This window comes from Narcine bancroftii, chromosome 12, assembly GCF_036971445.1.
Source record: "Narcine bancroftii isolate sNarBan1 chromosome 12, sNarBan1.hap1, whole genome shotgun sequence".
Lineage (NCBI taxonomy): Eukaryota > Metazoa > Chordata > Chondrichthyes > Torpediniformes > Narcinidae > Narcine > Narcine bancroftii.
The window spans coordinates 70,870,039-70,896,980 of record NC_091480.1 but is presented as its reverse complement, the minus strand read 5'-3'; the positions used below and the strand labels follow the sequence as shown (position 1 = coordinate 70,896,980).

The 26,942-nt window shown below is 40.2% G+C and overlaps 1 protein-coding gene across 6 annotated transcripts in view; it reads left to right on the top strand.

The window, feature by feature from the left end:
* raraa (retinoic acid receptor, alpha a) overlaps positions 1–26,174 on the top strand; it is a 657,787-nt gene extending 631,613 nt beyond the window's left edge. For all 6 annotated transcript variants that reach the window (XM_069906794.1, XM_069906796.1, XM_069906797.1 and 3 more), the window contains 4 exons: positions 4,863–5,039; positions 5,952–6,156; positions 19,405–19,563; positions 21,491–26,174. In XM_069906794.1, the coding sequence (XP_069762895.1) occupies positions 4,863–5,039; positions 5,952–6,156; positions 19,405–19,563; positions 21,491–21,687 (738 nt within the window). In that variant the 3' untranslated portion in view covers positions 21,688–26,174. The remainder of the gene's footprint in view (positions 1–4,862; positions 5,040–5,951; positions 6,157–19,404; positions 19,564–21,490) is intronic.
* The last annotated feature ends 768 nt before the right edge of the window (positions 26,175–26,942 follow it).

Sequence of the window (26,942 nt, the reverse complement as noted above, 5' to 3'; positions counted from 1 at the left end):
TGGAATTCCTCATGATGGGTGCCAATCTCCTCCTTGCAATGTTGGAGGATTGTTACTGAGTGTGTTGATGGCTGGAAAATCTGATTCTTCAGTCAGAGACTTTCTGTCAGACACCATAAACGCCTGTCCACAGGTATATGAATCTCTGTTTCTCTTGTTGCTATTTTTCTGAAATCACAGAGAGATGACGATTGTTTTCATAATGGAATGTTTCTGTGTTGATGAGGTGATATCGTGGAATTTTATCCTGGGCTTAATATCCCCCAATTCTGGTGTCCTAAACAATGTTATTGTACTGAGAAATAAACATCTTCAGTGAGAGATTGAAGTACTCATAAAATATTTAAGCATCTTTGATAGTACACTCCATCTTGTATCACACATGCCAAGTGCAACATATATCAACATATGACAGCAGAATTTAAACCATTTTGGCTCATGCTCTCAACCCCTCCATGGCAAGTAGTTTTAGTCTTGGCTCAGACCTGGAAAGTGATCATACCGCCATTCTAGCAAGAGCTGTTGTTTGCAAAGGAGAAGGGAAGCAAATAAGAATGAAAGAAAATGTAAATTGCATTTACAAATGTGTTTGCAGCCACAAAATCTCAGCTTTGTGAATAAAAAGAAAGAATCAGAAATTTCATGCGACCACCATTGTGTTCAAGGCAGATTTGTTCAAAATAATCTTCTGTTCTTTGGCCATCATAATTACATTGTGCTTTAGCAACAGCTGCTCCTATTTATTTTATTTCTTAATCTTTTCTGTCAAGTGAGTGTATGCTGCAGTCCTTTGCTTTCCACTCCTCATGCCATTCTCCTGCCCGAGACTGTCATCCCAGGGTGACAGTTTCGAAGGTCAGTGTCTTACGCATGGAAGAAACTGCATTAAGCACTTATATTTTCTTGCTTCCACGCAGTTACTGCCAAATCAAGCAGAAACGAGCATTCCATTTAAAGCTGATCCTTAAATGATGTGGCATCTATTCGCTTGTTCTGTCCTTGATCACATGTACAAGGGCAGAAGTGACAGCAAAGGGTTTTTAGGAAAAGAAAAAGTAACTAATGGAGTTGTTCAAAGTAATGTGCTGTAATCTTTCAACGACTTAAAGTGGTTAAAGAAATGTAGCCTGTTATCGTCATTATCATCACTGTCTCCGACACATGACTATTTGCTGGTCTGCTTTGGTGTCAGCTCTGCTTCCCTGATGGTTCTGTACTTAGTTCCAGATATTGTGACATAAAAGAAAGATTCCAGTTTTCTTCCCCAATCACAAATACATACCTCTTGCAGGATTTCATTTCTTGGACACCTGCATTCCCTCACTTCCTCTCTTAAGTCATCTTATGTGAACCTGGTCAGTGATTGTGGAGAACATCAGAGAGCTGTCCTCACCCAATGTATAATACACCCAAACTTCCAACAAAAGATCTGTAGCAAGAAGTCCGCCTGATCTTTTCTTTCTATCACCATAACTTGGGAACACTGATATGGAATTCAGTTGTACTTTGATGAAGTCAGATAACTCAGCACCAACTTGGACTATAGATAGAAGCATCTGTGCAGATGTAAGTTTTCTGATAGGATCAAAATTCATTTAATCCAGAGGATGTTGGAGACCAGGCAGTTACTACCTGTTGGAGTTAGGAATCTTCATCACACTGAAAAAATATCCGCATGCATGATCCATGGGCCTTGCCACTGCTCCTGCCATTCCATAGCTCCAAATCTTCACTGCAGAAAATCCTGTGAAGCTCAGTGTTTGATGCAAGGAAGAAAATAACCAGAAATATAACCTGGGATGTAACAAACTGCAGTAATGGTTTGCATTGCAGATGCTGCAACAAACTAAAGGAGGATATAAGAAGTAATTGGCAAATTAAGTTCCGCACCAATAACGAGGTATTGATTGATGGAAGGAAGTAAAAGAAAATCACTCACTAATTTATGTTGAGCATCATTTTTTAATTGATTTGATATCAAGATTTAAACAAAAGACAAAGGAGGAAAAACCCAACACCCAACCCCAACCAACCAATTTTCCCTTGCAACCACTGCAACCGTGCCTGCCTGTCCCGCATCGGACTTGTCAGTCACCAACGAGCCTGCAGCAGACGTGGACATACCCCTCCATAAATCTTCGTCTGTGAAGCCAAGCCAAAGAAAAGAAAGAAAAGAAATATTTCTTATGGCACAGAAAGAGGCCCCTGGGCATTCTCATTAGTCCCTTCACCCTTCCCCCCATTTTCCCTGTTTCCTCTCCACTTTCGCACACTCATCAACCTCCTCCTAATTCTCCAGCTACCCACCTCCATGGAATGGAATGCAGGAGGAAACGGGAAGAGCTGGAGTAGACAGAAAAGAACTTGCACACTCAACACTGAGAGTGCTCAAGGTCAAGATCAAAATTAGAGTGCGACACGTTACAAAACTGTCTCAATCCTGATGAGGCAGTTGGTTGTGGAAGACAGACATACCATTCTCAAGGCCATTTTAAAATAAAAGCAAACCAAGCACCATAAACATCAGCCCTAAAGGGATAGAATTAAAAGATAGGAAAGTGTGATAAATCTTTATTGAATCCGTGGTTAGCCCACACCTAGAATACTGTGAAATGTTCTGGTCACCCTATTCTATAAAGAATGTGGAGGTATGGAGTAAATTCAGAGGTTTACAAGGATGACAGCAGAAGTGATTCAGACTGTCCCCGGATAATGAACTGGTTCCATTTACACAGATGCCCATAAGTTGGAAAATACTCAAAGATCTTTTGATGTGGTACAGGTACCCATACCTCCACAGTATTGTAATAAATGGCATCAGAAGCACTGGTAGGAAAGAACAATTACTAAAAGTGCAGAGAGGAAATTAGTTCTGTCATTTTGTAGAAACAAAAAAGGCAGACAAAGAGTTGTCACCCAGCGCCCTTTCCAATAAAGAGAAAAAAAAGCAAAAGAGAATCCCTTCAGAGTCACTGAGTGGCCGTGAATTCACCTCCAGCGCTCCCGCAGCCTCTGCAGCTGCAGAGACTCCTGTTTGGTCCATCAGGAACGAGTCCCAGATCCAAACCTCCAACACCATCAGGCAATCTTCAGCATCCAAGGTCTGTCGGGTGCCCTTGCCCTCAGCACCTTCTCAATCCTGACTCCAAAACCTGATTCCCATGAGCCAGTCTCCCACAGCCCATGCAGGTACCCCCGATCTCACGTCACAGCCTACGTGGATCTCTCAGCTACTGAGCTTGCCGCTGGGTGGTCCGCTGTCATGGTCACCATCCTGTAGGGTTGTCTCCTCTGCTTCTCCTTCTCAACGGGGAATGTTCTTCCTGTTTCTGGTGCCCTGCGCCAGTCAGACTCTCCAGAATCTGAAATGGCTGCTGCTGAGCAGAGATGCTGCCATCTTAGGCACAGACCTGTGGTGACAGGATTTTAGTTTTTGGCTCCTCTAACAGGCTGTTTAATACATTTATGGAGACACTGGCATTAGGACTGGGTGGTTGAACCCTTTGGACTAGTGCTGTGTCTCCGATCTCCCAGGTCCACACCAGTGGTGCCGTTACAGCAGTTCTGGCAACACTGCCGTTATTTTTTCCAACAAATGTCGGGCTACTGAATTTAATAACATTATAGGAGCTCGATTGTATGTATGGGTGTCAGTGAGCAAGGCATTTGTTACCCAGCCTGTGCATATCAGAAAAGGATGAATAGACACATCTCTTCTTTTGTTGAAGGAAGGCACCTATAAGGTGATCTTTTAGAAGCCTTCAAAATAAGAAAAGATGTTGATAGAACAGGTGCAGGCAGAACATCACCACATGGGGAAGAGTAATATCCAGAGACCATTATTCGAAGATGATCACCAAGAACTTGCATGAGAATTGAGAAGATGGTGAGAACATAGATTTTGTTCCCTAAGGGAATGGTTAAAATAGATGCATTTAAGGGGAAATAAGACAAGCTTATGAGGGAGAAGGGGTAGAGAGTTACACTGAGAGATTTAGCTGAGGGAAATCTGCAGGTCGGTTGAATGGAGATTACACTTGAAATCTTAGACTGCAAACCTCGAGCTGAAAAGTGGTGTTACTCTGTAGTTTATTAGAATATGGGACGGATTGATTGTGTAGACTAGATTTGTTCTGATTGTCTGTACTTGCAATCTGTTTTGTGACTGTAAGGTGGAAGGGCATCAATTCCTGCAGGATTGTCCATCCATCCCAGTAGTAAAGCAGCCTCTGCCTGATGACCAAGCCAGAATCCACCATGTGCTCTTAAAACAATTCAATTTTGAGCTTTAGCTCATTTGCTATTCTTCATTTATTCCAAACGGATTGTTAAAATGTGAAAATTTGATGGTTTTTTTTTAAACTCAAAGTAACACTGGGCAATCTTTTTCAGTGAAAAACAGAAAGTGCTTTACCTCTAATAAATAATCTTATAATACAACCCTGTTATGCAATTTTGAATATTTCCACAATTGCAGCAACTGGTGCTCAGTTAGAGAAGAACAGACCTATTCATCTACTTAACATGAATATATGGCGCGTTGATCATTCATATCCATTCTGTTGAATGGTTTGAAGGTCCATCATTTTGTTGACTAAACCAAAAAAAAGGAAAAAAGAAAAACAAAATTGCAAATAGATTCAGTATCTATTGAATTCATTTGAAATTTTGCCTAATTCTGAGGGAAATTGAGAGAAGTGAAGTTGTTCTCCCATTCAGGGCAAAATGACTTCATGCAACTGTTTCAGAATCAAAATGCTATTTTGCTGTTAAGAACAAAAAATACAAAAGTAATATTTTGGAAATTACTGTGATTGAATATCCACTTTTCCTGTTCTAATCTATGTCATTCCTTTTTTCAGAATAACAGCGCCGAGCAGCGAGTTACGTTAGACATTGATCTCTGGGACAAATTTAGTGAACTCTCAACTAAATGCATTATCAAGACAGTTGAGTTTGCCAAACATCTTCCTGGATTTACCACTCTAACCATTGCTGACCAAATTACCCTTCTTAAAGCAGCCTGTCTAGACATCTTGGTGAGCAATGTATTTCAGTTTTATAATTTCTAACCCATATAACCATATAACCATTTACGGAGCGGAAACAGACCATGTTGGCCTTTCGAGTCCGCACCGGTTCACTGATTTTGTGCGCCCTCTTCAGGCATTGGTCCCGGTAGCTCTTCATTCAATAACGATGGACAAATTCAATGCAGGTGGAATCAGTCGTAGAAATGTTTGTTAACAGGCCTCAAATTATTTTTCTTTTCCTCTGCCTGCTCTCAGTTTGTGAATATATATGAACATAGTGTAGATTAGTTGAGTCCTTTCCTCACATGAATGCTGGTTAAAGAATTGAAGCAGGAACACAGGCTGAGTTTCATCTCCATAATTTAGAGGTGCAAATTTAACTGTTCATGTTGGGCATTGAAGGTAAAAACTGCTCGATCTGGTTCTGTTCCATGCTGCATCTGAGTTACTGGGGTATAGTGAGAGTTTTCCCCATCCAAAACTGCTACTAAGTTTAAATTCCATATCTGCAGAAGACTTTTAGCTGATCTAAGCCTGAGTTGGAGAGAGAACTAAGTAAGGCCTGTGCCCTGAAATGCTGTCCATTGATCTCTCCCCCAGAGGACAAATGAATGTTAGTTTCTCGTCACCTTTATGGTATAACAGTCAGTTATAGCATGAGGTGGTCAGTTGGGCAAGGAGCAAGAAGGACAAAAAGCACCTCCACAGCCAAGCCTCAATGTGGAGACAATGTCTTCAGGCAAGGAAGCCAGAATATCAGCCAACACTGTCTGTCGATATGGTTCAAGACATTTGTTCCTGCAAATGAATGGATCGTTTGTACCATGTATGTGCATGTGCTCATGCATGTGAGAAAACTGTATGACCATTTTGGCTGATGCTGAAGAGATCTTTCACATTGTTTCTTTGTTTCCTCAGATTCTACGAATCTGTACCAGGTACACTCCTGATCAGGATACCATGACTTTTTCGGATGGCCTTACTTTGAACAGGACACAGATGCATAATGCAGGCTTTGGTCCCTTAACTGATCTGGTTTTTGCATTTGCCAATCAATTACTGCCACTGGAGATGGATGATGCGGAAACTGGCCTTCTTAGTGCCATCTGCCTCATTTGTGGAGGTAAGGAAAGAGAAATGCTACAACCATGTTTTACTGGAGTTATAAAACTGAATTACAGAGTAATGTAATCATACTGCTTCCCATTGTCCCATTATTAGTAAGGGGGAATGAAACAGCATCTAGGGATTAGTGCATTATGTAATGGTTGAAATCACTAACCATAATAGGAAGCTTCAAAATAGCTGTTTGAGAGGGAAAGGTTCCAGTGAAAGGTGGAGAAGTAGTAATGGAGACAGACAGCAAGGGAAATATCACAAAAGTTTACAGAAATATATTCTTTTGAAAAATAAGAGCAACATGTTGGGGAATGAGATGCTATGGGGAGGAATGTGATCATGTAAAGAAAAGGCATGGACAAAATGCTTTTGTAAAGGTCTGAGGTAGTTTTACCTTCACAGTGAATAATTACAGTTGGGCACCCAAAAATAGAATTGAGATGAATGGCCAGTTCATTTTATTTATACTGATGAGGAAATTTAGACCTGGAAAATAACGTGTATGATCATCAGTCATACAGAGGAAGCTTGAGTCCACAGTTACCCAAGAGGCAAAAGTGATTCCAACTGAGCTAATTTATTCTTTGCTAATAGTTATAGAAGTAAGAAATTCACAATAAATAGCGATGAATAGAATTGGTACCACCTTGTAAATTGCCTTTAAAAGTGGCAGAAATGGTGTTATAAAATGCATTTACTTAGACACATATTGGAAGATTGGTCCAAGCAATTGAATATGCAAAGCATCAAATATACATGAAGGGGCAACATGAGGTGCGTAGCAGTTGGCGCAACACTGTTACAGCGACAGCGATCGGGACCAGGGTTCGACTCCCGCGCTGTCTGTAAAAAATTTGTACATTCTCCCCATGTCTGTGAGGGGTTTCCTTTGGGTGTATCAGTTTCCTTCACCCATTCAAGCTGTATGGGGAGTTGTAGGTCAATTGGGTGGCACACGCTCATGTGCTGTATGTCTAAATTTTAAAAAATTTAAGGAATGTGGAAATTAGAATGACAATATTTCACGTGAAAGGGATGAGAGAGATTGGTGAAGAAAAGGGAAAATATAATTCTATCAGTGTTTAATTGGATGACATGGCCCTTATCTGCTCAGGAATGCTTATATTAACATTTAATCTGAAGCTACACATCCTACAATAAAAATCCATAAGAACAACCAATCCATAGTCCACAGCAATAAAATCTGCTTACATTGAGATCTACTCATTGGATTTCATGCCAATGGCCTCCTGAAAACAGAGACACGCTGAGTGCCAATGTCGTTTTGACATTGAAAATCACACAGGTTCATTCAAACTGCTTTCCCTGTCATTTAGATACACCGGAGATTGTAATAGCTTAACTGTCTAAGTATAATATAAAGTGTATGTACATAATGTTGCTCTGCATTAAGTTTTTACAGGATCTGAGAATCGTCCAAATGCATTCGTGCAAAATAGATGAAGGGCATACTCTGCTATTTTTGAATATTTAATTTTGATTTTCCAAGACTCACACAAATTCAAAACAATTATATAATATATTACATTCCATGTCCATTCCCACCCAACCCCCCCTCCCCTGGCCAACCCTCTCCTTTCCCTCCTATACCCTAATGCCACAAGGACAAGATTATATAAATTAAACAAACATAAAAAACCAAAAATCTATAGAGTCACCGACCCTTAAAGGAACCAAATATAAACCCAGAGTAACATAAAGTAAAATGAAAAGGATACAAAACAAGATCACGTCGTCTGCACCCCGACCCACTTCATTTATCTCAGTCATTTCACTATTAGTATGGATTTTTACCTTTCTTCTCTTTGGAAGGGGTGCAGCTACATCTGCATACCTATAGGCTGCAGATAGGGCTGCCATACCCCAATAAATGTGTCATATTTCCTCCTCAAATTGTATGTGATTGTCTCCAGGGGAGTACAACTCTGCATCTCCGTATTCCATCGTACTTTGCTTTTTAACAACTAAAGGTCGTGGAAGGTTTCTGAATAAAAATAAATTCCCGTTTGAAGAGCTAATTGATTATTGATATGATAAACAAGGATGTGGATAGATTCCTCCAAATAACTATTAATTGTTGTTAGCTTTGGAATTTGTGATTTATGCCATACAGAAATTAGGTCCATATTCCCCACTTGCATTGAACAAACGAGCAGTTGACTGATATTGCACTGCCATTGCTAGATGAGAGAAAAAAAGTGGATCTCAATGTTCTGCTGTCAGAATCAGTAATTTTGAGGTTCAAGATCATGAACTGATTAAAACGTTGCTGCTGTCACACTCAGCAGGATGGGGTTCTTGTATAAGAAATGAAACACACGATGAAAGAAACAGAGACATGAAGGAGTTCATGTGCATAATACGTTGCAGCCAACTCCTACTACTGTATTGCAGAATCTGAAGAGGATTTTATTACACTCTTCTGAATTCAGAAATTTGATACGTGCTGTCAAAGAGCATTAAGGATGATAGATTCTTTTAAATAACTTGTTTAAACCCTCCCCACACTGTATGAAAGTAAGCATAACCCCAAGTACTGTTGTAAATATATAGTGTACAATCTCCTGTGCAATCCTTCTCGGTGAGTGGAGGCTCCATGCTTTTAAATCCAAATTGAGATTTGCAGAATACAGAGACACCCAGATGCAGCACTTTGTTAATGCAAAGTTAGATGGACTTGGTAACTGCTAGAAGAGTGGGTGAATGTCGACTTAGTATGAGAATGAAAGTGACCCAAAACTGAGGTAGGATTGCCATTTTATGTTGCTTGCTCCTGGAGATTGTGTGCTACATCTTTTTATTCACACACAGGATGTCTTCAATAAGCCATCGTTTCCCCTTTTCTAATTGTCTTTAAACTGAGTGACTTTCCAAGTCATTTCAAGGTTGAGACAATATTGTGGTGGGTATGGAGACATACATTGGCCCGACTGGGAAAGAACAGCAGGCTTCCTTCTTTGAGGGTACGAGTGAACCATATGGGCTTTTATGGACATTAAGTATTTTCCAGGTCAAAACTTTTAGCTTTGGATAATTAAATTTAAATCCCACTGCAGCTGTGGAACTTAAGATAATTTCTCGATGGTTCAAGTCTGGGCATGACTTAACCACCATGCGACTGCATCATTTAGCCAATTGGATGTGATGATAGAAAGTTGCTGATGTTCAGTGAAATCAAAATCCATCGTAAATCACCACCTTTGACAGTCTTCGAATTAAATGAACATTTCACTGATGAGAATGGGAAAAGCTCTGTCACCTCCCTTCATTCAAGAAATTAAACCTTATTAATAGTAGTTACATTTAATCCTTGTTTTGTCAGCAGATCTAACCCTACGTTTCAGTCAGTGATCTGGATTGTAACAGGTGTGCAAAGTTCACGTAAAATTAGGACTGTTAATCTATTTTTAAAAATAATCATAATCAATTTGTAATTAAATATTTTAAATTGTTCAACATCATTTTAATCACACGTTCAAATGATGCCATGGCCACCATCGTTGTCAAGTATAATGCACAGCTATCCTTGTTTCTAGCTGCTGTGATGTTGATTTGTTTTGGCCTTTGCTTTGTCATATTATTAGCATTGCATGTTCTTTTTTTGCTCGGAGATTAATGCATAAGATGGCTAAAACAGAACAAGATGATAAGTGTTGGAATTAATTAAACAGAGCCACTCAAACATCTCTTGCAAATTTACCTTTCATGTCATTAGTAGCTTTTGAGTGAGATCCTGGGTAGAATAGTTGTTGAAGCCTGAATGATTTGTTACCACCGGAATCCTGAACTCTGCTTTTCAACGCTAGAGGTTTTCAGTTTTAAATCTGGCTCTGGTAGATTTCTATTAATCAAAGGCATGAGGTTTGGAGAGAAGAGTAGTCCATCTGAGATCAAACAAAATGTCTAACTTGAAAATATCCAAAAACTGCATGTTTGGTCAGTTACATTTTACCACCATTTTCTCAAAAGAAGCAAAATTATTTTGAATAAAAAGGTATTTGAAGTAGATGATGCCTAATCTGTGCCAATCATTAAAAGCTGTATCCTGCAACAAAGGTAGTAAAAAGTGATTAGATATAATCGGACTAGTAAGGGAAAAATTCTAAAATCCAAAAGACCTTCTAAATTGTGCTCCTATTCTCAAACTATGCTTAAATATCAGATTATCGGTTAATTTATATAAAGAGAAATAGTATCTAAAATTGGAAAATGCCGGTCTGGCATCCCTTTTAGCTTTTTGAAGATGAGCTTGATTTAAGCGAGGGCATTTCCCCCGTCATACGTACGAAGATATAAGTGAATCAAAAAAAGGTTTAGGGATGAAAATTGGTACTGAATGAAAGGGGTACAAAAATCTAGGTAAAATGTTCATTTTCATAGAGTTGATACAGCCAGTCATTGAAAGTGATAAAAGGCAACCATCTTGATAAAATTTAACCTGATTAAATAGGGTGGAAATTTTTAATTATAAAGATGTTTCTAGCTCTTAGTAATTGTAATGCGGAGATAAGTAAATTGATTCTACACAATCCTAAATGGAAAATTAGAATAGCTGGATATAAAACCATTTAATGGTAAAAGTTCACTTTTATGCAGATTCAACTTATATCCAGAAAACTGACTAATATGAGAAAGCAAAGCTAATCTGCTTGGTAAAAAACCTCTGGATTAGAAACAGAAAAGATCAAGCAAAAGATCATCTGCGTATAAGGAAACCTTATGTTCATTGCCATTCCTAAGGATCCCAGTTAAATCTCTACTTTCACGAAGACCAATTGCTAAAGGTTCCAATACCGAGTCACAAAGTAATGGGCTTAAGGACAACCCTGACGAGTACCCTGCTGAAGATTAAAAGGTTTCCACAAATTCCCGAGGCAAATGTTCTTGATTTACTTTTTGATTTGCAACTTTCTCATCAAGGTACAATATCTCTTTATTTATAATAATTTGCTTGATTTAAGAATGACCTTGTTAGTTAAGAATCAGGCAAATATTGGCGAATAAACTGTGTATATTTGCGAGATGGCTGCTAACATCTCCAAACAAAACCAATTTCAATCTTACCTAACATCTGAACTTGCAAACAAAGCCACTGGAGAGGCCAGATATGCCTCATTCCTAAACCTAAGATGGATATTTTGGCACCTTAGGATGCTCAACAGAGTGAGAATTGGATCTCTGACTATCTAGCTTTTATAGTTCAGTCACACACTACCTTTACCTTTAAAGCATATTCTAATTTAGATGGTTTTAAAAAGACTTTTTTTTGTGGTGGCTTAAACAAACTAATGCAGAGAGAGAAAAAAATATTGGTGGCCTAAGATCTTTTGCTACAGTAGCCAAACAATCCTCTGATAATAAAAGTAGAAAATACTGGAACAACTCAGGAAGTCAAACAGCATCTATGGAAAGAGAAACAGTTAATATTCCAGGTCTAGGACTTATCACCAGAAGTGAGACTGAGAAACCGGTCCCCTAATAATTGTAGCACTATCAATAAGACCTCTTTGTTTTATCATTGAGGACTTCAGGCTGTGTTAAATGTTAAGCGATGGTTTACACTCCAGATAATGTGTAAACCAGTTTAAGTTGATGCCAGAGTACTTCATGTTTAAGCTACAGGCTGAGATTGACTGCAAGCCAATTAACGCCCACACATCCAGTTTCTTTTTCCCATCACTGTGCAGACCTGACTCAGGATAAGACATGTTGTAAAAGCAGAATTTACGGGATGTTCGTTTATTTGGACTTGGGCTTGGGCACACTACTTTCTCTAGATCTTGTACATTGATGTTGAGTGAATTTTCCTGAGAATTGGTGGAAACAAGGAAGGGATTTGTTATTTTTCTTACCTACTAAGATGCCGATTAGCATCCATGTCAAAAATGTTCAGAATCAGAATTTATTGTCATGAACAAAAACAAGTCACAAAATTTGTTGTTTTGTGGTAGCATCACGGTGCAAACCTTCATACAAACCACCTTATAACAATAAATAAAAATAGTGCACGAAAAGTCAAAATAAAGCAGTGCCTTTGGTTCATTGATTATTCAGGAATTTGATGGCGGAGGGGAAGAAGCTGTCCTTGTGCCGCTGAGTGCTCGTCTTCAGGTTCCTGTACCTTTTTCCGATGGTAGCAAAGTAAAGAGCGCATGGCCTGGGTGGTGGGGGTATTTAAGGATAGAGGCTGGTTTCTTAAGACACCGTCTCTTGTAGATGACCTCAATGGAGTGAGGTCTGGGGCCCACGATGTCGCAGGCGCATTAACAACCCTCTGGAGTTTTTAATTCTAGTCCAAATGAGCATTGCTGCATCACCTCACTATTGTACCTTTGAAGAACAATCATCTGCTATCAAGCTGATGCCTACTATAGGTGTGGTCAACCTCCATTAGGTCTTCATATATGGACACTCACCCACTTCCTACCCATCAGTTTCTCAGAGATACATATTCACTTGCCACATTCATTAAGGAATCATCATTTCCAACTAGGACCCTACAGATTAACCTGTATGGCAGTAGTTTGAGAAACAATGCCATTCATAAAAGTTTGACACATTTTATGTTGATGGTTTATAACAGACACTTCAGATTAATTGTTATCCAACTGCAATTGATTCACTAAATTTCAACAAGGATCCCAGTTAAATCTCTTCTTTCACAAAGTAATGGGCTTAAGGACAATCCGATGAGTACCCTGCTGAAGATTAAAAGGTTTCCACAAATTCCCGAGGCAAACTTTCTCATAAAGGTACAATATCTCTTATTTATAACAATTTGCTTGATTTAAGAATGGCCTTGTTGGACAATTCAAGTGACCAGAACCAGGAACTCTGTAAAGTTGTGATTACAGAATAGATTACTACTGTGTAGAATAGCCCATCAAGCCTCTAGACAACAATGGTCCAAGACAACATTGCATTAAAAGTGGATGTGGAATGTTATTTCAGTGCATTATTGAGCCATAACATTAAATCCAGTGTACGCAGCAGTTTTTGATCTGTTGGGTGAAGGGTGTTACTGAAGAGCGAAATAAGTCAGAATTTCTAGTATTTAGCTCTCTTTCTCTGACTGATGTTCCGTGACTTTCCTACCACACCAGTCTGAATAATTTTCTACCACCTCCATGTACACGGCTAAATGAAGGGGCACCTCAACAAGTTGTCAGCACCATTGACTGAGGACAAGTGTAGAACTTGTCAGTCAGGAGAAATAGCTTAAGTCCAGAGTGAAATTAAGCTGCTCAATGTGGGAACAGGTTGTCCTTTTATTTTTAATTATAATTTTTTTTAATTTGGTGATGTGAACACTGATTATACAAGAGGACCTGAGTCAGTTATGTTTGTGAAACAGAATATTACCAGAAACTGTTTCCCTGCCCTGCATTAAGGGCATCCACTCACTGCAGAGACCAACCAATGCAAGAATGGTGGTACATTGCAGTCATGGTAGAATAGTTGGTAGAACAAGTAGAACCAGTTCATCGATGAAAATGAAGCAGACTTGGTTTTTAATTTGATCCCTGAGGCTTTGTATTAAACCTGCTTCACTACACCTGAATTGCTTTCTGAAGAAACACAGAAGAACAACACTGCCAAAGTGCATTTTGAATGCTCTGATTTAAAGGAAAAAATCTGTCAGCTTTTACTTCGTCTTCATCCAATCTGGGCCAGTCTGCAGTTAACACTAAGGAAATGACTTGTAGCCCCACTGGTCGTTTGAATCCATTAACCAATGGGGTAAAATGAACTGATAATAGAAACTGGTTTTCTACACATACTCTAGATGTTTACTTGTTTCACACAGGCCGACCTCGTCATGTGCTGATATCACCATCTGGTGTCTGTCTGCAATACATCAATACTTGTATAGAACCAACATTAATACTTCCTCTCAAGACTTTAATAATGTTAACTGTTTTCCAGTCAAGAGTCTGCAATAATTTGCAAATGGCAGTTAAAATAACATAATGCATTGATCATTTCCCATCTCTTACAACAATATTGGTTTAATCAGTCACATTCTCACCTCAACAGTGTGGGTCCATAACCCACTCCAAGATCCAAGAATGTAATTTAACCTGACATTCCTTAGATTGCCACATTTGTTGAAATGACTCCTGTCAATAGGTAGGATATTTCTGTGTGCTTTAGATGGATCTGCAGATTCCAGGGAGATAATTGAAGGTCAGATAAGGAATTCTCCCAGTTTCTTGAGAAAGTCTGTCCTCAACTGGTGTCACGGTTAGCCTAGCGGTTAATGCAACACTATTACAGCTCCAGGAACCCGGGTTTGAATCTAGCACTGTGTGTAAGGAGCTTGTATGGGTTTGCGAGGGTTTCCTCTGGGTGCTCTGGTTTCCTCCCACCCTTCAAAAGTGCACAGGATTGTCAGTTAATTGGGTGTAATTGGGGGGCACGGGTGTGAATGACTGGAATCGGCTTCTCACATGCTGTGAATAAAATGTAAAAAAAAAGTAACATACCTAGTTAGAAATAGATTAGCCATCTAATTATTGATCATAATAAAATACTTATTAATTGGGTTCTGTCCTCAAAGTGTCCTTTTGCTGGTTAAGAGATACACAGAGAACAGGAAGGTTTGAAGTTTGATCTATTGTCTCCAGTGGCTCACTTCAACTAAGACAATTATTGCAATGGGGAATTGATTTCAACAATTTTCCAGACAGCTAAGAACCAACCACATCAGTGGGGTGTGCTTGAATAGGATAAAGATGCCAGTTGTCTTTTCCTGAAAACAATTAGAGAACTAGATGAGCTTTTTATTCCAAATTGATTTAAATTCTTGAATTTAACTTGCTCGGTTGCAGAGATGAGATTCATGCACGTGACTCCAGGTCCACTCATTCATCAGAATCTTCCATTTCATTCAAGTTCAAGCACCAAGGATCTTTACAAAACCCCTCATTATCTGTGGAACATTCCCAGAGAAAAGTCAATATCCTTAAGGAGAGAAAGAAAGTTAAGAGAAGGAGAAAATAATACTGGACAACAATTTTTTTCAAAAGGTTTGCTTCCTGAAAGAAAATTGGGGACTATGATAGACAACTTCAAGCTGAACACAAAGATAATTTCAGATTTGCCATATCATGTAGGAAGTTGGTGAAGCATTAAATTAACTTTTATTGAATTTAATCACATAGTTAGTTCAACTGACCTTAAAATGTTTTGCCGCTGATTTTCGTTTGTACTCAGCATCTGATGCCTCTCATGTCAAGTGTCCGCAATAGTTAGCCAGCATTGATGGATTCCAGTTGCCCTGGTGCCGCTTGTCCTGGTGAAACCTTTCACCATGTTCGGCATTGATTGCACCAAGATCAGCAGGGAAGAACTCCAAGTGCAAATGCAGAAAATGAATTTTTAATGACATGTTGTACTTCATGGTTTTCATGGTTTTGTATACTTGAAGTAGATTTAAAATATGACAGTAAATCACAAAAGCAGGTTATGTCTAAAAAATGGTATGTGAAGGGAAAATTTTAAGGTTATTTTTATGATCCAAAATCCATAAAATACACCCAAAAGTGTTCAGGAAGCAAAATCTTTGTTGTCTGTGTAATTAAAATGTGAATTTGGTTGTTGCATTTGATTAGGTTCAAGGGTTCATAGTGGGGTGTGCACGTTTTCTTTATGGATCTTGTGTTATGATTGCATGAGGATTGAAAGTATTTCTTGATCTTCCTCTTGTGTCTACATAAAAGAACCTGATAATCACCTCCAGGATCCAAAGCACAGCACATGGAATTAACTGTTGTTGGGTAAATTGAGTAATTTTATGCATAATTTTGAGTCCTACAACCAGAATTTGCACACATAGTTCAAATGCTGTCCTTTTAACTCTTGGGATTTAGGCTTGAACCCATCCAGATGGATGTGGTGAAGGTATCCTTTCTGACTGATTGATATTTACGGTCATTTTCCATACAATTCCCAGTGGGGTTTGTCTTTTCATCAGAGACTGACCTCGCCACAGACACTGCAAGAGCATTGTTATAGACTTGCCAATTAGTATTGGTAATAAAAATGTTTAAGGGAGCCAAGTTTGACCACATTTCACTGTCGAGTGCCGTTAAGTCCCATGCACGGACATCAGGTGCCGGATTTCAGGAGTAACCTGAATTCAGAAGGCCAAACCTACACAGCCACTTCCCAGGTCTCGTTAGGGAACAGAATACCAGTTCCTTGTGCATGCTCTACGACCCCTTTGATATTGGCTAAAATTGTAGACTTGCGGCTAAGTGGGAAAAAAAACAAATTAGTTTCTTTCCCAGTCAAGAACTGAAAACTAACTTGTTTTTCTCCCTTTCCCAGTTTTGACAAAGGGTCCCAGAACTGAAATCCTCCCCACAGTTGCCTCCTGATCCACGAGGTGTTTCCATTATTTTCTGTTTTTATTTCAGATTTCCAGCATCTGAAGTTATTTTGATTCTTTTTTGGTAAATTTTATTTATAAACGATAAACAATCAAAATACCATCCAATATATAATGTTTTATCCTACATAACCCCCCACCCCCAACCCTATCTCCCCCCCCCAACCCACCCAACCCCCCTCTAAACTACCCCAAAAGAAAAGAAAAGAAGAAAGAGAAGAGGAGATCTACTACAACAACGCCATTCAATCATTTGCCATGGATTGGGATCGCACCACCAATGTATGGGAAAGAAAATATTAACGATCTAGTCGCATATGTTCCATATACGGGCTCCAAGTTTTAATAAAAAAGAATAATTATTTCGTAAGTTATACGTTATTTTTTTCCAAGGGAATACATGCTCCAATCTCCACGTTGCATCGTTGGATACTCAATTTAGTCTCATTTTTCCATGTAACTGCAAGACATTTCCTAGCCACTGCTAAAGCTAGTCTTAAAAAAGGCAATCTGAAATTGATCTAATTTTAATTCCAAACTCAATTTTTTAATATAACCCAATAAAAACATCTTAGGGTGAAGTGATTTTTATTTACTGATGGCTTGTATTCTGAAACATATTGATGACCTTTCAACTGTTAATATTTTGGATTCCTCGTTAGATTGGCGAGATAGTGGGCCTCATTCAGTTCCCATACTGCCTTGGCCACTGGAGGAACAAAATAGGTGATTGAGTCCCTAAGGATAAGGAGAACAGGCATCACTCCAGCCTTCTCCCCTTGATCACTGTGTGCATGAAATAAGCCAAGTCATGATGAACACCACATTTGATGCTGATTGATTGAAGCTGATTGATTTATTGATTGATTGAATGAAGCTGCATATGAAAAATAATAGAAATGAAGAATGGTCACTTGGTTCAGTATGACATCCAGCGCTCTGATTCTGCCCAGCCAGAATGAAAAATGTGGGATAAAAAATTTGCTTCAAGCTACACAATAGCAATATCTTTTATTTAGATTTTTGCTTTTAATAAAAAGTACTTCACAGGAGAGTTATTGGCCTGGATTTACACTGAAGTAGCTCATCTAAAACTCAGTCGAGCAAGGAAGAGTGTAGAGATTCAGGAGGCAAGTCCAGAAGTTAGGATCCAGACAGCTGAAAGCAAAGGAGCCGAGGGTCATAAGGTTGGAGGAGATTTCAGAGAGAGGGAGACACTGGTTTGGTTTAAGTTCAAATCACACAATTGCCCAGTACATTGAGAAGAGTTCTTCTGCGAGAATCCCAACAGGTCAAATCTAACATTATACAGCCATATGAAGTTGAAGAACAGGAGTCCAGCTGCAGAGCTTAAAGCTCCAAGGAAACAAAAGATTAATTAGTACAAAACAAGGGCAGCGTGACTGCACTGTTATCAGGTTAACGCAAGAGCACAATGGCTGCAGAGAAGAAATTGTTAGTGTGTGCTTTCACCCTCATGGTAGGGCGAAGAAGAGAATGTGTCCAGAGTACGATGGAACCTTCAGGACATTGGCTGCCTTTTCCATGCAGCGAGTGATATACATGGAGTCAATGGAGGGATCAGACTGAACACTGAGGCTGTATTAGACAGGAAGCCCCAGTTCTGATAAAATATTAAAACTTTTTCCTCTCCATAGAAGCTACCTACCCTGCTGAGTTTTTTCCTCCCAAAAATTCTGTTTCCTTTCCAATATACTGTATTTGCATTTTTTTATTTTTGAAATCTGTTACGGGTTATATTATGTTTTTAAAAGAGATAGATTTGGGGGGGGTAGCGTAGGTCACTTCACAAACAGACACTTCACATCTCATTTAAAATGCAAGAGCTTTGTGGAAGCCAGACATTCAGGCACCGGATGGCTTTGCAAAAGACAATGGAACTGCTTAGGGAAAGAATTTTAAAAGCAGGTGCAAATGGAAAAGTCTGGGCTCAAGTGCTGATAAGATCTTTCAAAGATCAGGTTTGGAGACTTGGATTTTACAAGCAGAGAGAGAGAGGAACCAAACAAGATTTCTCTTTTTGAGAGGGAGAGAGAAGTCAGTTCTGGAGTAGCATTTTGAGGTTGCAACATGGCAAGTAGCAGCTTGTTGAAAACCCCATTTTGAAGATGGGTTGTGAGTTCTGAGTTCAGCCTGTTCAAAACCCTTGTAGTCCTTACAAGAGGAAATGGCTGGCTAGAGTGGTTTTTTTTCTGAACTAAGGGAAACAGATGAATTCTGTGGTGACCTGGAAGAAGAGGTTATCATTTGGAAAACCCATGATGGGGCAAGTTTCTTCGGCAAGACACTGAAGTGACTGATCGAAAGGAATCAGTTTGTGTGTGTCCAACGAGCAACAAATTTCTCCCTGAAACTAACTGGAACCTTCCTGAGCAGTAACCATTTACCTTTAAGCACCAGAGTCTGGTGAAAATTCATAAATATTAAATTCTGTGCACGGTATAATTGCCTTAAACCGGTGAACTTGAAGAAGTGAGAAGTGAATGATTGGACTATTAAAGCAAAGAACTTTCCTGAACATATGCACATTACACACACATGCACTTAGAATTAGAAGGGAGTTAAATAAGGTTAAGTTAATAGTAATAAGTTAAAGTTTGATCATGTTTTCATGTTTAAAGATAATTAAAAGCATCTTTTATTTAAGTAACCATTTGTCTTGGTGAATTTCTATTGCTGCTGGGTTTTGGGATCTTCTGGACTCATAATAAAGCAATGATCTCCAAATTGCATTTGGTATAAATTTAATTATGCGAAGTTTGCGTGGACTGAAAAATATTGGAGGAAAAATAAAAGATGGGGCATTCTTTCTTGCAGATCGTCAGGACCTAGAGGAACCGGAGAAAGTGGATAAGTTGCAGGAGCCCTTGTTAGAAGCTCTGAAGATTTACGTGAGGAAGAGGCGGCCAAACAAGCCACACATGTTCCCCAAAATGCTGATGAAGATCACAGATCTGCGCAGCATTAGTGCCAAAGGTGAGTGTACTAGCTGGTCAGAGCTGGTACTTAGGAGGGAGTTGTGAATGGGGCAGTTACAGGCAAAATGATCTGACACTTTAGCATCTCACTTAATTCTGGTCTTCAGCTTGAAACATAGGAATGGGCAAAACTATTAAATTACATTGTCACTGATCCGTAGCTGAGGAATTACCTCAGTTTAGATTTTATTGTTGAAAATTCAGTCTAAAACCATTCAACGGTTCAGGAGTTAACATTCGCCTTGTATGGAGCAACCTTTCCCAGTGTTTGTTTTTAGTTAATCCCTTAAAAGAACTTTGGACTTGCACCTGATTGTGTAAAACCAGAAGACTTGACCCAACAGGAGCCAGATGCAAAATCAGTTTTGGGGCAAATTGTTACAGGGAATGTAAACAGATTTGAGAAGGTGGGGAAGAGCAATGAGTGAAACAAAAGCAATGTCTGTGATAGGGTGAAATGGGCAATTAAAAATGAAGAACAAAATGCAGGAGAAAATCAAGTCAGGCAGCAGCTGTGGAGGGAAATGGACATCCAACATTTCCAGTGGAGACCCTTCATCTGGATTGAAAGAGATGGGGAGATGGCCAATATAGTGAGAAGAGAGGGAGGGGTGGGGTGAGAGGAAGATCTGGATGAGGAGGGGTTGAATGGCAGATAGGGTCAGGCAGAGGAGGGAAGAGTGGAGATAATGGCAGATGGTAATAAATGGAGACATCATAGACATATGTACAGACTTCTCAGCCTACAGAGTCCCCTACTTACACTAATCCAAATTTACTCTCCTCACCTTCCCATCACCTTCACTCAGATTCTATCCCTCACCTTCACAACAGGGACAATGTACAGCAGCCAATTAACCTCCCATCCCGGAGCACCAGTCATGAGGAGAACATGCATACTCCACTGAGGCAGAGGTCAGGATTGAACCCAGGTCTCCTGCAATGTGAGGATGCCACTCTACTAGCTCCTGCCCCAATACACCACTCCAGAGGCTTCTAGCGTTTGATAAAGAAGGATGGTGCAGGGTGGAATGAAATAAGGGAGAGATGGAGGGCAAAAGGGAAAGGGGATCGGGGACCTTGTGGGGGGATCTGGGTTGGCAGGTGAGGAAAACAGAAGTAAATCATGAAGATCTGTAGACACCGTGGTTGAAGTAAAAACACAAAATGCTGGAGAAACTCAGCAGGTTTGGGCTTGAGCCCAATAGACAGTTGCCCTCCTTTGTCAATGTCTCTGTTACTTAGACCAACTTGCTTTCTTTCTCAGTTCTGATGAAGAGTCTTTGACCAGAAACATTAACTTCCTCCTTCCACAGATGCTGCCTGACCATTTCTAGATGAATATTTTCTAGTCCCTTCAATATTTATTTCAGAAATCTGGCATCTGCAGATTATTTTGATTTCTCACTAAGTAAAGATTTGGCTGTGAATGGAAAACCCAGAATATGTTGGTATTAACATTGGCCTTACTGGTTTAATTCCAAATTTAAATTTTAAATTCAGTTTAGATTTTAAAAAAAAATTTAGACATACAGCAATAGCCTGTGCTCCCAATTTACACCCCATTAACCTACACCCCTGGTATGTTTTGAATGGTGGGAGGAAACTGGGGCCCCCAGGAAAACCCCACACAGACACAGGGAGAACACTGTAATAGCATGGTGCTAACCATGCCTCCTCAGTACCACTTTATTGTAGAGACTGGGAGTTGATGCATTTGCTTGAAGTATTTTTAATAAATAAAAATCTGTTTTTTGCCAAACAATAACTGAAGAAATATCCAAAAATGGTAACTAAGTAAATGTGACCTGGAGATGAATTGTAAAGATGCACTTGCTCACCACAGTGTCAGCCGCTGATATCGAGAACAGATCAAACCAGTACCCCATTCGTTCTTTCTCATGGTCATGTTCCTTTGGTCCCAGGAGCTGAGCGGGTCATCACTCTCAAAATGGAGATTCCCGGATCCATGCCACCACTCATTCAGGAAATGCTGGAGAATTCCGACGGCATCGATCCTTCCTCTTCCCCTTGCGGCAAGAGTGGCGCTGGCCGGCCATGCAGCAGCCCCAGCCTGTCTCCCAGCTCTTCCAGCAGCAGCCCCAACACACAGTCACCGTAGGTTCCCGAGAACGCAGAAGAACAAGTGGGCCAGATTCTCGCTCATGTGGACGTTTGAAGTGTTTGTAAAAGACGAAGTGTTCACAAGAGAACCATAGTATTGTTTGCCACATACTCTGCAGCTTGTGGGAGGCAGTTGCAACGACGTTGGAACTTACACTCTGTGCGAAGCCATGCTGGAAGTCAAGTGCTTCACTATGATGGACATTGAATTCAGGGCTGTGCTGAGCAGCAGATATGAAACACACACACACACACCTACATGCACGCATGCACCTAAACAAACATGCACGCACTCACCTCAATATTCATGCACGCCTAAACGCACACAAAACTCGTGCATCTAAACTCCAACATAAACACAGACACGTGCGCTTGCACAGATGCACCTAAATATATACACACACACGTGAGTAAACATCAACATACATATGCATGCCCAAACACACATACCTAAGCACACACACACCGACATAAATATATCCACCCACTAAAATAGGAATTATGGGTTCTTATATCAGACTGCACTTCCCTGATGCAAGCCTTCAGCTTCTGGTTTTAGAACACGCTTCGATTTACTGCAAGGAGAGAACCATGAAGACCATTCGTGTTTTTTCCAATATTTTTTCCTCTCATTTTGTTTATCTTTCATAATCTCATATAATATTAGTTGATAATCTGGAGCACCAGCAGAAAATCCAGGTATCCAAAAATGAGGAATTTGAACAGAAAAATTTATATGAATGAAACATTTAATGGATTATTTTTGCTGAACTGTTTAAATTGGATCTACCAGAGGTGGAAAAAAAACAAAAAAAATATGATGACATCATTACATTTTTGAAAAGAACTGCATACGAACTGGAAAGGTAATGGAGGTAGCTAGGTTACACTAGGGATGTCTGTAAATATGCTGTTCAGTTTAATGTACTCACGAGAAGTTCTTCTATGCCTTTGTTGGTGGGATGTTCATTTTAAGCACATTTATTCTGAGAGAGAGTGGTTCTGAAGTACTGTGTAGGTCTCCAATATCCCACCCAGACCATTGCATGACAAGGGAGCTGTGAAGGCACATACGCAGGTTACCCTTCTCACCCTTTGTTATGACTGAATGGCCAATCCCCATTCAGGATCTAAGAGGGTCATAATTGCAGGTCAGGCCTGCTCACAGGTAAAGATCCCACATCTTCGGTCTTAATTGGCTGGATGACAAGGTTGTGTGCCAACTTGAACTCTGATTTCATTCTCCTTCATGAAATAGTTATCCGGGAGGACGGTGTATCCTTTTTAAAAAAAAAAATAAACCTTTTAAATTCTTCACTGAAGTAATCAGCTCCCTCACATATACCACCCCAAGAAGCTATGAGTGGATTAATTTGACTGCAGCTTGCACTGAAGGGGCCACATTAGTGTCATTGGCCAAAAAGGAAAGGGTTTGAGTTTCTCAAGATTTGACTGTGGTGTACTGTGAAAATGGACCTGCACAGTGCTCAGGTTCCGGTCATTCATTCATTGGAGAGATCAGTCGCCTTTCGACCTCAGCTGTTTCATCTCTCAGTTATCTTGTTATAGTTAAGCTTTAAACTTCATTGGAGTTTTTTTTTGTTATTTGAGACTGCAAGTTTGAAGTTGCACCCATTTTAAGAGTGAAATGGGCATAACGGGGTTTGTACACTGCCAGAGGCTGGGCTCAGTACCACTTTGCTAAACTCTGCTCCTTTACTCTCCTTGCAAATCCCGACTAAAGTTAGGTAGCCACTCTTCCAGGAAGGCACAGACCTGGATTCCAAGATATCTATGCAGGGGATGCAGGCATCACAGCAAGGTTAGGATTTATTGACCATCCTGAATTGCTCTGAGATGGAGTCTGGAACTTTTTATTGTAAAATTGTGTGGTCACAGAAACAAAACAAGACCCTCGGTCCAACAGGTCTCAACCAACCCACATTTTAATCATACATTATCCCTAGTTTTGTTTTTACCTCATATTCTGATCAATTCCCCGGAGTTGCTCACCAGGGAGAAAATTGTAGTGGCTCATAACTTCCCCACATCTTTTGGGATGAATGGAGAGATGCAGAGCACCCGTAGTAACCCTGCATGGACCCAGGGAGAACCTATAGACTCCACACGGGTAGCGGCCAAGGTCAGGATTGAAGCCAGGTCTCCACCACTGAGGTGGCAGGCCACTTACTGTGCCCACACACTCGCACAGAATGGTTGGATTAGAATCATGGACCAGGCCAGGTGGGTGGCTTTCCTTGTCCGGAGGAGGTCCTTCATTGGCACCCAGTTCACTTCCATTCTTTTTCACAAGCTTGTCCAGTAACAGAACCAATCAAACCCTTCCCCAAGCCTAGTGTCTGTCTGGTGTTAAAGTGAAAAATGTCGGCGTGGATGCAGATCAGAAAACACCCCATTCAAATTATCAAAATAATTCTGACCCTGATTTGAGCAAGCATGACATTGAAAGCGAAGGACAAACTGAAACCATTTCCAATTGATCTGGGTTTCTCCGTGAAAAGATTGGATCCAGTGTTTTGTATGGATCCAGTTATTGATGTGTTTTGTAACATCAGCTTTGAGGGAATGATTTTAACCTTCAACCCCTCATCAAAATTAGAAATCCTGCAGTCTCGCTACAGCACTAGTGCGTATCTTTTATTCCATGGCTTTTAACATCTGTGATGATGAGATTTTAAATTGCTAACTGAAGTTAAATCACTTTGACTAGATGGAAAAAGAGTAGGATGAGAAACCAAGGTGTTCAGCCGAGTTGTGACGATTAAATGCTACATATTGAGCTGTCAGGACACTCACTGCTTAAGTTGAGATTTAATTGTAGGCCACAATTTTTAAATTGATGAAATAATCCTACATTAATGTAGAAGGGCAAAAATTACCTGGGCCTGGCTCCCGGTCATCAGCCTGGGGCCCTGTCGTAGCCCTGGGTCCCTGTCACAGGCCTGAGTCCCCATCATCAGCCTTCCTGTCGCAGGCCTGGGTCCCGGTCATCAGCCTGGGCTTCTTTCATCATCCAAGGTCCATGCCGCAGGCCTGGGTCCCTGTCGCAGGCTTGAGTCCCTTATATAGGCCTAGATTCTTATCAGCAGCCTTGGTTCCCGACATGTATACCTCTATCACAAACCTCAATCCTACATCAGTCTGGATTCCTTTTGCAATCCAACTCGGGCCAGTATTACCAGTTTTCAGGAGTGGAGTGGGAGCCTCATGCCTGGTAAAGTCAGTGGATTGATGTGTGAATTAGATGCCTTCCCGCACACTGTACATCTCCCAGCACCCCTGGGAGGAGATCACCAGCACCAGGATATTCAGGAAAACCAGCGTCTGTCCAGCAGAGAGAATTCCTTGTACCCGCCAGCATGGATTCCTTCACCTAAACTAAATTTCGCTCAACCCAAACCTTGTACGTTCTTCCAAGAATTGCTGTTCATAGGCTTCAAGGAGGTTCATGTAGATCAGTAAAAAAATGTTGCATAATCTGACCCATTTTATAAAAACTACCTATGATTGATACCAATTCTGGAATCTATATGTTTATACTATCTGGAAAACACAGTAGAAACAGGACATCCTCTGGCCTTTGAGTCTACCAGTTCTGTGCCTTGTCTGGGAAGTTAGCTTTGAGGAGGTCTGCAGCAGTTAAAAAAAAGTGAGCATATTTTTAACTTTGAGCAAATTCTTCTCATTGCTCAAATTTTCATTATAGGAGAATTTGCAGCAAATTATAATTTTATATATATATATAGTATTTATTTGAATTTTAGCTGTCAATTTTACTGATGCAGTCCCTTTGCCTGTTGTCTAAAATGCTGTGTAAATACACAGCCACAAGAAGAATGAGCAAATGCTGCCACTTGCTGGTCATTATTATTACTACAGATTAATTTTCTGTGCATGGTCAAACACCCACAACTGCTTGAAACGGGCACACTGGAACGTAGTATCTTGCAGTGATCAAAGTACATCAGAGGAGAAAAAAAACATGTATTCCTGTTTATGATCCAGAGATGATAGGGCACAAGTGTTTGGGTCGTTGTGAGTTATAGGTTGTGATGAATTTTATTTTCCTCCCTGGATGCAGCGTATTGATTCCTAGTTCCTGCTCTATTTTGTAAGTGAACTTTTCCTGGCACGTCCCTCTCCCACTTCTTCCCAGCCCAGTGACAGCACATCCCTGTCTCTGTGTGTGGCAATGTGGATGAATTCAGTGTCCTATTTTACACCATTCTTTTCTATTGTGAAACAGCCACAAATTAAAAGGTACAGTTACACATTTTGTTACATCATTAACCTGACACTTCCACTGTTAATGATGAGTTATTGTTCTGTTCATAACTGTGTTAGTGGACTGGATCAGACTGTTCAGTAAGACTTCCTATAATAAGGCTTTCTCTGTGCAGATATTACTGTTAAACTTTTCATGAAGTCTACTGGCAAAAGAATAAAGTTATATTTATACTACAATTTTGTGTTACCTTTTCTGAGATAGTAATTACATTTTATTATTATGCAGTATCATTAAGGATTATAAATTGATTTGGAGAATGAGGCTGGTTCAGGGGTTAACTCCAAAGGGGACATAGGACCGTGTGTTGGAAGTTTACTTTAAGCACTGCCCCTTCACCAAGAGTCCGCATCCTGCCTCCATTGCCAAGAATATCAGCACCTCTTTAAACCAAATCTGGTCACTTAAAAAGGAAGTGGTTGGTCTTCCTGCTGTGGGCAGAGCACAAGGTGTTGTGTGTAATTCACCAGTCCAGGTGGATTGGGTGAGTGCGTCACAAATCCCTGGATCAGGAAATTGGAAAACATACTTCCCTTCCCAGCCAGCTGGTGAGAGATGTTTAGAATGGTATCAAGATTGCATTTGATGGAGATGCACTCCACGGCTGACTAACAACAAGCAGGGGCTCAGGTAATGGCGCTGGAGAGAAGACTGCTGAGAAAACATCACATTACCTTCCAGCAAGAACATTACCTTGGGAAAACTGAAGGATTGTGGAGGATCACATGGGCTGCCTGACTGGAACATAATACAATCATTCTCCAGAGGCTGGAGGAGAAGCCTTCCTTGCTGGGTCTCGATACTTCTCTCTAACTGGATCCTGGACTTCCTAGCGGAATGACCAGTCTGTCTGGGTCGGTAGCAGAACGTCGAGCACCATAAATGCTGAGCACTGGCGCACCTCAGGGCTGAGTGCTCAGCCCATTCCTGTTCATGTTATTGACCCA